Source organism: Callithrix jacchus, chromosome 7, assembly GCF_049354715.1.
Source record: "Callithrix jacchus isolate 240 chromosome 7, calJac240_pri, whole genome shotgun sequence".
In the NCBI taxonomy this organism is placed as follows: Eukaryota; Metazoa; Chordata; class Mammalia; order Primates; family Cebidae; genus Callithrix; species Callithrix jacchus.
Genome location: NC_133508.1, coordinates 22,086,242 through 22,099,163, shown reverse-complemented (window position 1 = coordinate 22,099,163; position 12,922 = coordinate 22,086,242). Strand labels below are relative to the sequence as shown.

The window sequence follows — 12,922 nt, the reverse complement described above, 5'->3', positions numbered from 1 at the left end:
AAATAGGCCAGCCGCAGTGGCTTGCGCCTATCATCCTAACGCTTCAGGAGGCCGAGGCAGGCAGATCCTAGGGTCATGAGTTCGAGACAAGGCTGGCCAACATAGTGAAACACGTCTCTGATAAAAATACCCCCCCCCAAAAAAAAATTAGCCAGGCATGGCACTCTACACCTGTAATCCCAGCTACTTGGGAAGCTGAGGCAGGAGAATCACTTGAACACAGGAGGCGGAGGTCTCAGTGAGCAGAGATTGCACCATTGCACTCCAGCCTGGGTGACAGTGAAAGACTCTACCTCAAAAAATATATATATATATACAAAATATATAAATAGGACTGTGGTAAGAATAAGATTATGAGTGATTTATTTCCTGTCTTCTAAACTCTATCATTTCCTTTATAATGTGAAGTTTTATAGAAATACATCACTAAATGCTAATTAAATCTCCCCACTAGATAAAAATTAGTAGGCCAGTCATGGTAGCTCATGGCTATAATCTTAGCAAATTGGGGGACAGAATGGGACAGATCACTTGAGCTCAGGAGTTGGAGACCACCCTAGGCAATAAGGCAAAACCTATCTCTACTAAAAATAGTGGGATTACAGACATGAGCCACGGTGCTTGGCCAGAAAAAAGTGTTAAAGCTGGTATTAGAATTAAGTTCTATTCAGTCAATGAAAAACAAACCTAAAACAAACAAAACAGGATGCTCACCAAAAAAAAAAAAAAAAAAAAAAAAACACTGTAAGCCGAACATGGTAGCACCAGTGTCTATTCTCAAATACTCAGAGGGCTGAGACAGGGGGAATCACTTATGCCTGCGATTTCAAGGTTGCAGTAACCTAACTGCACCAGTGTACTCCAGCCTGGGCAAAAGAGCAAGACTCAGTCTCAAATTAAAAAAAAAAAAAAGCACAAAAAAAAGAAAGAATAGCTTAACAACAAATCTGAGATGACAAAAGAGTCAGTGAACTTGAAGCTACATTGATAGATAGAATCTAATCTGAAAAAAAGAACACAGGCTAAAAAAGGGAGGGATGGGGGTGCTTCAGGATCTCACATGCATAACCAAAGGCCTATAAAAGAAGAGAGAAAGAATATGAGGCAGGAAAGAAAATTTTCAAGAAATGATAGCTGAAAATTTCTTCAATTTGATAAAAGACAAATTTACAGATTCAAGAGTCTCAGCAAACTCCAAATAGCCAAATGCCTTGCTAAAAAGCAAATAAAGAGGGAAAAATCTTGAAGGACCAAAAGAAAATGTCACATTTCACAGAGCGAACAGTGGCTGGATAAATGGCAGATTTCTCATCACAAAATATGGAAGCCAAAAGAAAGTAAAATACTTGAACTGCTAAAAGATAAAGCACTGTCAACACAGAATTCTGTACAACCACAATAACCTTCAAAAATAAAGGTAAAAGAGATACTTTCAAATAAAAGAAAGCAAACATAATTTATTACCAAAAGATATGCCCTGCAAGAAAGGCTAAAGAAATTCTTCAGAATTAAGAGAAATTATGCTAGAAAATGCAAATCTTTAGAAGACAAAGACGACTACAACAAATGGTAAATATCTGGGTAAACTTAGAAGACTTTTAGCTCAAGTTCTTTATATTATTGAAAGCCAAATTTATATTGTTCTTTTCTGCAACTTATATGTAGATCCAACACACATGACAACAGCATTAACTGACAGCAAACAGAGGTGATGTAAAAGAATAAGTTACAAGTTTTGTACACTTTACGACTTGTACGTCATTAGCCGTGTAATACTATATAAACAGACTGAAAAGTGTAAAGAAATATATTTAAATTTCTAGATGAATGTGCAAAAGAATTAAGCTGAAACCCTTCCAGATATTATATACAAAAATTAACTCAACATGATAGGAGATCTAAATGCTAGAGCTAAAACTTGAGAAAAAAACGTAAGAGGTAAGTCTTTAAGGACTTGGTTGAACAAAAGTTTTTAGACACAACACTAAAAGCAGAGGCAACAGAAGAAAAAATACTTAGAGTTTACCAAATCTACAGACTTTTTGTTACAAACAAAACTATCATAAAAGTAGAAGAATGGAAGAAATATTTACAAGTCGCATGTCTGTTAAGTAGTTTGTATCCAGGATAAAGAGCTCTATCACTCAAAACTAAAAAAATATATAGCCCAGTTAAAAAACTGAACAAAGGGCTGGGCACAGTGGCTCACGCCTGTAATCCCAGCACTTCGGAAGGCAGGTGGATCATGAGGTCAGGAGTTCGAGACCATTCTGGCTAACACAGTGAAATCCTGTTTCTACTAAAAATACAAAAAACTAGCCAGGCATGATGGTGAGCACCTGCAGTCCCAGCTATTCGGGCAGCTGACACAGGAGATTCACTTGAACCTGGGAGGCAGAGGTTGCAGTGAGCCGCAATTACGCTATTGCACTTGGGTGACAGAACAAGTTAGACTCCGTCTCAAAAAAAAAAAAAACAAAACTGAACAAAGGATCTAAATAGACATTTCTCCTAAGAAAAATACATAAATGACCAATAAGCACATGAAAAGATGCTTAACATCATTAATCATTAAGGATTAAAAATCAACACCAGGCCGGAGGCAGTGACTCACGCCTGTAATCCCAGCACTCTGGGAGGCCTAAGTGGGTGGATCACCTGAGGTCAGTGGTTGAGACTAGCCTGGTCATCATGGTAAAATTCCATCTCTACCAAAAATACAAAAATTAGCTGGGCGTGGTGGCAGGCACCTGTAATCCCAGGCACTCAGGAGGCTAAGGCAAGAGAACGCTTGGACCTGGGAGGTAAAGGTTGTGGTGAGCCAAGATATCACACTACTGCACTCCAGCCTGAATGACAAGAGTGAGACTCCATCTAAAAAATAAATAAATATAATGAAAAAAATAAATAAAAATCGATACCACATTGAGATAATATCTCATGCCCTGTAAGATGGCTAAAATAAAAAGCCAAACAATTAAAAATGTTGACAAAGTGATGGAGAAATTGAAACTTTCATATATTGTTGCTGATAATTTAAAATGGTACAACCTCTTTTTCAGTTTTTCAAAAGGTTAAACAGAGTTGCAGCATGAAACAAAAATCCTACACCTAAGAGAACTGAAAACAAATGCCTGGATTTGCAGACAAATGGTCATGATAACATTATCTATAATACTGCAAGTATATACAACCTAAAGGTCCATCAATTAATGAATGAGTAAAGAAAATGTAGTATACCCATGCAAAGGAATATTATTTGACAAGAAAAAGGAACAAAGTTCTAAGAAATGCTACAAAACAAATGCTTATACATTATGCTAGGGGAAAGAAGCCACTCATAATACACTATACAGTATATGATTCCATTTATATGAAATGTGCTGAATAAGGATAGAGATAGAATGAAGATTAGTGATTGCCAGGAGCTAAGGGAGTAGGGTAATGGAAAGTGACTGTTAACGGGCCAAAGAGCTTTTAGAGGGGATGTAAGTGTCCTCAAATTGATTGTAGTGATGTAGAGACTGTCTCAAAAATAAATAAATAGTGTATTAGCACACATAGAAAAGTAAAACTCAATCACATGGTGTAAGAAATATACTTTTTTTTTTCTTTTTGAGACAAGTCTCGGCTCTGTCACCAGGCTGGAGTGCAATGGTGCGATGTTGGCTCACTGCAACCTCTGCCTCCCAGGTTCAAGTGATTCTCCTACCTCAGCCTCCCAGGGTAGCTAGGACTGCAGGCATGTGTCACCATGCCTGGCTAATTTTTGTATTTTTAGTAGAGACGGGGTTTCACCATGTTGACCAGGATGGTCTTGCTATCTTGACCTCATTATCTGCCCGCCTCAGCCTCCCAAAGCGCTGGGATTACAGGTATAAGCCTCTGTGCCCAGCCAAGAAACACACTTTAAGTGAAGACACAAACGGGTCAAAAGCAAATAGATAGACTGGGTGCAGGGTGGCTCACCCATGTAATCCCAGCACTTTGAGAGGCCAAGGCAGGCAGATCATGTGAGGCCAGGGGTCCGAGACCAGCCTGGCCAACATGGTGGAACCCTGTCTCTACTAAAAATACAAAAATTAGCCAAGCATGGTGGCACACACCTGTAGTTACAACTACTAGGGTGGCTGAAGCAGGAGAATTGCTTAAACCTGGGAGGTGAAGGTTGCAGTCAGCCGAGATCACACCACCATACTCCAGCCTTGGTAACAGAGTGAGACTCCATCTAAAAAAACAAACAAACAAACAACAAAAAAAGATGGTGAGTAGCTACACAGTAAAGGGAGGTAGGGACATTTCACTTCACAGTAAGTCAGACAATGAAGAAGTCATAATAATTATAAATGTATGTACCTAAAAACAACGCTTCGAAATATATGAAGCAAAAATTAGCATGAGGCATAGTCAGTGCCCCAAACATAGTAAGATATTTTAGCATCCCTCTTTGTGATTGACACAACCAGACCAAAAAAAAAAAGGACCAATCAAGACAGATAATCTGAGCAATGTTAACACCACAATAAACAGTCTTTTGAGGTAAACTGAGTGCATTCACCATGAAAGACAACATACTGAGCCACAAAGCAAGACACAATGAAATGAAAATAATGGAAATCATGCAGATTATGCTTCCTAACCATATTAGAAAAAAAGACAGATATAAAATTAATGACTAGCAGCCAGGAACAGTGGCTCATGTCTGTAATGGCAGCACTTTCAAAGGTCAAGGCAAGCGGATCACCTGAGGTCTCGAGTTTGAGACCAGCCTGGCTAACATGGTAAAACCCCATCTCTATTAAAAATATAAAAAGTAGCTAGGTGTGGTGGTGAGTGCCTGTAATCCCAGCTACTCAGGAGGCTGAGGCAGGAGAATCACTTGAACCTGGGTGCAGAGGTTGTAGTGAGCCAAGATTGCAGCACGGCACTCCAGCTTGGGCGATGCTGCAAGACTCTGTCCGTAACGTAACATAACATAACATAACATAACATAACATAACATAACATAACATAACATAAGTAGGGTTCTGCCTAAAGAACCTATAAAAGAGCAAAGTAAACCCAAAGTAAGCAGAAAAAAAAGAAATAGTAAAAAGAGCTGAAGAAAATGAAACAGAAAAGTAACAGAAAATCTGAAGTCAAAGTTGGTCCTATTGTCAGAGGCCTCTGAACCTGAGTGACAGTCACAGAATGAGATAGGAGGTTGGCACAAGATACAAGTCATAAAAATCTTGCTCACAAAACAGGCTATAATAAAGAAGGGGGCCAAAACCCACCAAAACAAAGATGGTGACAAAACTGACCTGTGGTAGTCCTCACTGCTCATTATACACTAATTATAATACATTAATATGCTAAGAGACACTCTCACCAGCACCATAACAGTTTACAAATGCCATGGTATTAAAAGGGGAGGAACCCCTAGTTCTGGAAATTGCCCGCCCCCTTCCCAGAAAACTCATGAATAATCCACCCCTTGTTAGCATACAATCAAGATAAACTCATAAAAATGGGCAACCAGTGGTCCATGGCACTGCTCTGCCTCTGGGGTTTCCATTCTTTTATTCCTTTTCTTTTTTATTTCTTTTTTTTGAGACAGAGTTTTGCTCTGTTGCCATGCACCAGGCTGGACTGCAGTGGTGCAATCTTGGCTCACTGCAACCTCTGTCTCCCAGATTCAAGCAATTCTCCTGCCTCAGCCTCCCGAGTAGCTGGGACTACAGTTGTGCGCCACCGCACCCAGCTAACTTTTGTATTTTAGTATAGATGGGGTTTCACCATGTTGGCCAGGATGGTCTCAATCTCTTGACCTCATGATCTGCCCACCTCGGTCTCCCAAAATGGTGTGATTATAGGCGTGAGCCACCAAGCCCAGCCCCTTTACTTTCTTAATAAACTTGCTTTCACTTTATGAATTTGCCTCAAATGCTTTCTTGCACAAGATCCAAGAACCCCTCTCTTAGGGTCTGGATTGGGACCCCCTTTCTGGTAACACTTTGGAAAGACCTACAAAGTTGACAATCTGCAAGCTAAATTACTTTTTTTTAAAACAGGAAGAATACGAACTACTACTATCAAGAATAAAAGGGGAATTACCTCCATGATGGCAAAGATATTAAGAGGGCTAAAGATTATTATTATAATGACTTTATGCTAACGAATTCAAAAGCTTAGATGAAAAGAAAAAACTCTTTGAAAACAAAATTTACCAAAACTGACAAGACAAAACAGAGTATCTGAGGAGCACTGTAAGTTGAATTCATTATCAAAATCCTTCCCCTAAAAAATACTTTAGACTCAGATTTTTTCACTAATAAATTCCTTCAAACACTAAAGAAAAGAGCCTCAATCTCACACAAACATTTCCAGAAAAGAGACAGTACTTCCCAAATCATTTCTAAGTTTAGCATGAGTAATACCAATGAATATACCAATAATACCAGCACCTGACAAAAAGCAACAAGATTACACTAAAATCCCTCACATACAAAGATGCAAAAATATTTAATATTAGCAATTTAAATCCAACCATATATAAAAAGAATAGGCCAGCTCCAGTGGCTCACACCTGTAATCCCAGCACTTTGGGAGGGCAAGGCAGGAGGATCACTTGAGGTCAGGAGATCTCCCAGGCCAACATGGTGAAACCCCATCTCCACAAAACAATTAGCCAGACACAGTGACACTCGCCCATAATCCCAGCTACTCGGGAGGCTGAAGGAGGAAAATCGCTTGAACCCAGGAGGCAGAGGTTGTAGTGAGCAGTGATCAGGCCACTGTACCCCTCTCCAAAATAATTATAAAAAACAGTAATACATCAAGAGGCATTTAGTATAACATTTGAAAATAAAAAGAAAACAAAACAAAATTTACATTAATATCTTTAAAAATACAGCATCGGGAGGCCGAGGCGGGTGGATCACGAGGTCAACAGATCGAGACCATCCTGGTCAACATGGTGAAACTCCGTCCCTACTAAAAATACAAAAAATTAGCTGGGCATGGTGGCACATGCCTGTAATCCCAGCTACTCAGGAGGCTGAGGCAGGAGAATTGCCTGAACCCAGGAGGCGGAGGTTGCGGTGAGCCGAGATCGCACCATTGCACTCCAGCCTGGGTAACAAGAGGGAAACTCCGTCTCAAAAAACTAAAAGAAAGAAATGGGTCAACATACAAAAATCAATTCTATTTCCAACAAAAAAATTAGACATTCAATTTTTTCCTCTTTTTTCTTTTTGAGTCAGAGTTTCATTCTTGCTGCTCAGGCTGGAGTGCAATGGTGCAATCTCAGCTCACCACAATCTCCACCTCCTAGGTTCAAGTGATTCTCCTGCCTCAGCCTCCCAAGTAGCTGGGATTACAGGTATGTGCCACGACGCCCAGCTGATTTTGTAGTTTTAGGTAGAGACAGGATTTCTCCATGTTGGTCAGGCTGTTCTCAAACTCCCGATCTCAGGTGACCCACCAGCCTTGGCCTCCCAAAGTGCTGGGATTAGAGACATGAGCCACCTTGTCCAGCCAGAAATTCAATTTTTATAATACTGTATAATTGCTAAAAAATGTATTTAATATTTTAAAATAGAAAGAGCATCAAAAAGAGGATAAAATATGTTGGGCGTAGTAGCTCATCCCTGTAATCCCAGCACTTTGGGAGGCTGACTTGGGTGGATCATGAGGTCAGGAGATCAAGGTAAACTGACCAATAAATGAAACCCTGTCTCTACCAAAAATAAAAGATTAGCCGGGTGTGGTGGCACACTCCTTTAGTTCCAGCTACCTGGGAGGCTGAGGCAAGAGAATCACTTGAACCTGGGAGGCAGAGACTGCAGTGAGCCAAGATTGTGCCACTGCACTCCAACCTGGATGACAGATCAAGACTCCATCTCAAAAAGAAGAAAAAATACTTAAAAATAATTTGGCCGGGCAAGGTGGCTCACGCCTGTAATCCCAGCACTTTGGGAGGCTGAGGTGGGCAGATCACCTGAGGTTAGGAGTTCCAGACCAGTCTGGCCAAGATGGCAAAACCCCATCTCTACTAAAAATACAAAAATAGCCAGGCATGGTGGTTGGCGACTGTAATCCCAACTACTCAGGAGACTGAGGCAGGAGAATCGCTTGAACCTGGGAGGCAGAAGTTGCAGTGAGCGGAGATCACACCATCACATTCCGGCCTGAGCGACCCAGCAAGACTCTGTATCAAAAAAAAAAAAAAAAAAAAAATTAGGCCAGGTGTGGTGGCTCACACCGGTAATCCCAACACTCTGGGAGGCTGAGACGGGTAGATTATTTGAGGTCAGGAGTTGACCAGCCTGGCCAACATGGTGAAACCCCATCTCTACTAGAAATACAAAAGTTAGCTGGGCTTAGTGTTGCATGCCTGTAATCCCAGTTGTTTGGTAGGCAGAGGCAGGAGCATTATTTGAATTCAGGTAACGGAGGTTGCAGTGAGCCAAGATTGTGCTACTACACTCCAGCTGGGCGACAGAGTGAGAGTCTGTCTCAAAAAAACAAAAGGAAAAAAAAATATGTAATTTTAAAAACAAAAGACATGCAAGACCAAAGGCGGAAAGCAACAAACTGCTCAGACAAAACAAAAAAGACCTAAATAAATGGAGGTATATACTACACTAATGGTTAAGACTCAATGGTTGTTAAGATGTCAGTTCTCCTCAAACTGATCAATAGATTCAAGGCAATTACAATCATGATCCCATCAGCCTTTTGTGGAGAAGACAGAAAAGACATTATTAAAATTTATATGGAAACGTGAAGGACATAGAATATTCACAACTTTGATAAAGAAGAAAAAGGTTTTAGGACTTGCAATTCTGACTTCAAGACAATATAAAGTTACAAAATAGTCAAAATATTATACAGGGCTAGAAAAATAGATTTCTGGAGTAGAATAAAGATTTCTGAAAGAAATCCCACTGATGCAGCCATGTGATGTTCCACCAAAGCAATCCAGTGAGGAAAGGAGACTCTTTTCAACAAATGGGAGAAACAACTGGATAGCCATATGCCAAAAAATCAAATCTGGCCTGGTGCAGTGACTCACACCTATAATCCCAGCACTTTGGAAGGCCAAGGCGGGTGCATCACACTGACAGGAAATCAAGACCAACCTGGCCAACAAGGTGAAACCCCGCCCCTACTAAAAATACAAAAATTAGTCAGGCATGATGGCACACGTCTATAGTCCCAGCTACTCAGGAGCCTGAGACAGGAGAATTGCTGGAACCCAAGAGGTGGAGGCTGCAATGAGCCAAAAGCGCAGCACTGCACTCCTGCCTGGGAAACAGTGTGAAATTCTGTGTCCAAAAAAAAAAAAAATTCAAACCTACAAAAATAATTTCAGATGCATCACAGACCTAAATATAAATTAGCAAAAGCAAAGCCTTTTAGAGGAAATAAAGGAAATTACCTTCATGACTTCGAGGTTAGGCAAAAGTGTCTTAGCTCACAGTAAGCAATAACTACAAAAGAAAACACTGATAAATTAAACTTATCAGATATAAATATTTCTGCTCATCAAAAGGTACAGTTAAAATAAATAGGTAACCACATAGACTTGGGGAAAGTATTTACAAAACATTTTCTAACAAAGGATCAGTATTTAGGACATATAAACATCTTCTGCAACTCAAATAGATGAAAAACAGAAAAAAAAATAACAATAAAGGCTAAATGAACAAACTTGTCACGAAACACACAAATGGTCAAGATACAAGTGCTCAATATTACCAGTTGAAATGTAATGTAAATTAAATGTAATTTAACTTACATGACGAGTTTGTTCATTTTCCATGAAAATATTAATTAAAATCACGATACCACTTCTGGTCAAGATGGAGTGAATAAAGGGGACCAGATTTAGCCTCCTTGTATGAAGTAATAAAAACCTAATAAAATGAATGAAACAATAGCACTGAAGATACTAGACAGGTAACAAAAGACGGTGATCCCTGGAAGACAACAAACAAACAGGCCACACATGTGCCCAGCTTACTGCCTTGAGTTTCCAAGTCGTGGAAGAGGGAGGAGAAACCCAGGCAGAACCTGTGTTCTCCCCAAGTTGAGGAAACGGAGTTGGAAGTCCAAGGAGGCCAAGGTGCCTAGAGCTCACAAGGGAGACCAGCACTGAGTAGAGAGCTGGAGAGAAAGAGAGAAATGAAGAGATCTACAAAGGCTCACCCTAGAACTTTTGGTTGAATGACAAATCAGCACTAGCAATGTAAAGGAGCTATCCAAGGGCAAGGTGAGAAATCACCAAAAGAATTAGAGGTAACTGCATCCAGAATTTACAAAACGATGTGAATAGCACCTACACCCAAAAGTCCGAAAGGAAATGATGTGATATAATTTATAGCACACTGGAGATATCACCTCAGAGTACTAGGAAAGGAAAGGCTTCAGAAAGAGGAAAAAACCCTAAACACAGCCCTGGTCCAATCAAAGAAAACATAAAGACCCAACAGAAACAAGCTGTTTTCCAGCAACTTAATAATGCCACAGAACAAAGTCCACAAATATTTTTCAAAGGCAAACAAAACTAGAGAAAGTAGGGAACAAGGTAAAATTCACACTGGCTAAAATGTCAATCAAGACTTATATAGAAGCAGGAAATTATACCCCATTATGATACAAAAAAAGAAACAATTTTGAAATGAAACATAAAACAGAATTAGTAGACAAGTCCTTTAAAACAATTATGACCACGATATTTCATATGATCAGAAAGCTAAAAGAAACAAACATGTTAAGTAAAAACATTAAATATTTTCAAAATTTGAACTTCTAAAGATGAAAATTACAAAGTCTAAGATGAAAAATATACTTTATAAGATTTACAACAAATGAAACCAAAATTACTAACCTAAATGGAACACAGGAAAAAAACACACACACAAAAAAAGTATTATCTTGAGATAACTTCAAGAGGCCAAACGTATTTGTAACTAAAGCCACAAAACGGGAGATAAAAGAAACGATGGGGTCAGTATAGGTGGCTCAGGCCTATAATCCCAGCACTTTGGGAGGCCAAGACAGGCGAATAACCTGCAGGCAGGAATTAAAGTCCAGTTTGGCAAACATGGTGAAACCCCGTCTCTACTAAAAGTACAAGAAATTAGCCAGAAGTGGTGGTGCACACCTGTAATCCTAGCTAGGCTGAGGCAGGAGAATTGCTTGAACCCAAGAGATGGATGTTGCAGTGAGCCGAGATCACACCACCGCACTCCAGCCTAAGTGACAGAGAGAGATTCTGTCTCAAAAAAAAAAATAGCTGGGTGTGGTAGCATATGGCCTGTAGTCCCAGCTACCAGGAAGGCTGAGGTGTGAGGATCACTTGTGCCCAGGAGGTGAAGGCTCAATGAGCTATGACTGTACACACTCCAGCCTAGGTGACAGAGCGACATCATGTTCCAAAAAAAAAAAGAGGAATGATAATAATAATAGGACCAGCAGACAGAAAATCAGTAAGGATATAGAAGCTTGAGTAACACCATTAACTAAACTGACCTAATTAACTTTATAGAACGCTCTATACAACCTAGCAGAATACACGTTCTGTTCAAGTGCATTTGGAACATTCACCAAGATATAGCATATTCAGGCCAAAGACACAACTCTTGTAAATTTAAAAGGTTTCAAGTCTTACCATAAATTTTTTCTTACCACTGTGATATTAATTTAGAAGTCAGTGACAGAAGAAAAAAAAAAAAAAATCAACGGATAATCCCAATATTTGGAATCAAAACATACTTTTAAAATAACCAATAAGGGCCAGGTGCGGTGGCTCACACCTGTAATCCCAGCACTTTGGGAGGCCAAGGAGGATGAATCACGAGGTCAAGAGTTCAAGACCAGCCTGGCCGACATGGTGAAACACTGTCTTTACTGAAAATACAAAAATTAGCCGGGCATGGTGGCAGGCGCCTGTAATCTCAGCTACTTGGGAGGCTGAGGCAGAGAAATGCTTAAACCAGGAAGGTGGAGTTTGCAGTGAGCCAAGATCACAGCAGGCACTCCAGCCTGAGCGATAGAGTGAGACTCCATCTCAAGAAAATAAAAAATAAAAATAACCAGTAGTTTAAAGAAGAGAAAAACTATCAAGTATTTTTAAGGCAGTTAAAGCAGTAATTAAAAGAGAAATTTATACAATTAAATGACTATATTAGAAAAGAAACAAATCAGTGACTTCATGTTCTTCCTTAAGAAACTAGAGAGCAAAAGAACGATCAGAGCAGAAGTCAATGAAACAGCAAAGAGCAAAACTCAATGACATCAAAGGTTAGACTTACACTTCTGGGAGGATGGAATGGACATACTTTTCCCTATTCCTCCTACTACACACAAATTTAAAATGTGAACATTACAAATAAAACAAATATTCTCTGAAAGGTGAACAGAAGGCAAATTAGTTAAGAATCACAGGACACAGGCACAATATGGCAGTAAATTCCCTGGGTATTATTCTTTTTGCCAAATATATCCTACTCCTGGAATGGAAGAAGTGAGCAAGTCAGGAACACCGATGGGCACATACCAAAAAGAGCCCCAACAAAAGCCTTCTCTCTCCAGACAAAATTACCAGTAAAGCGGTATGTTAACTAGAAAGAAAACTGAAGAGTGACTGCTCTACTCTAGCATAACACCACAGAACAGCTATCCCCACCCATACCAGCAATGATCACATGGGAAACCAAGAAATCCACCCTCATGAGAGTACAATGAAAAGAGTCCAAGATTCCCACCAAGTAGTGTCAGAGCAAGTTAAGTAGGGAACTGGAACTTTCCTTCCAACTGGCTACTTAATGAGTACCCACTCCCCCTCTGTCAGTGGAGAAAAGAGAAGTCTGGACTTCCACCATCATCTGCCAACAATAAGGCATCCCTCCCTCTCCCTACTGGAGTGGTGGCA

At 39.9% G+C, this 12,922-nt stretch overlaps 1 protein-coding gene across 49 annotated transcripts in view; it reads right to left on the bottom strand.

The window, feature by feature from the left end:
- Window positions 1-12,922, bottom strand: part of MLLT10 (MLLT10 histone lysine methyltransferase DOT1L cofactor) — a 245,921-nt gene that overhangs the window by 178,468 nt on the left and 54,531 nt on the right. Inside the window, exon 2 of one of the 49 annotated variants that reach the window (XM_035306921.3) lies at window positions 9,425-9,476. The exons of the other annotated variants lie outside the window; for them this stretch is intronic. Coding sequence (XP_035162812.1) covers window positions 9,425-9,430 — 6 coding nt within the window. The 5' untranslated portion in view covers window positions 9,431-9,476. The remainder of the gene's footprint in view (window positions 1-9,424; window positions 9,477-12,922) is intronic. 49 annotated transcript variants of the gene reach the window in all.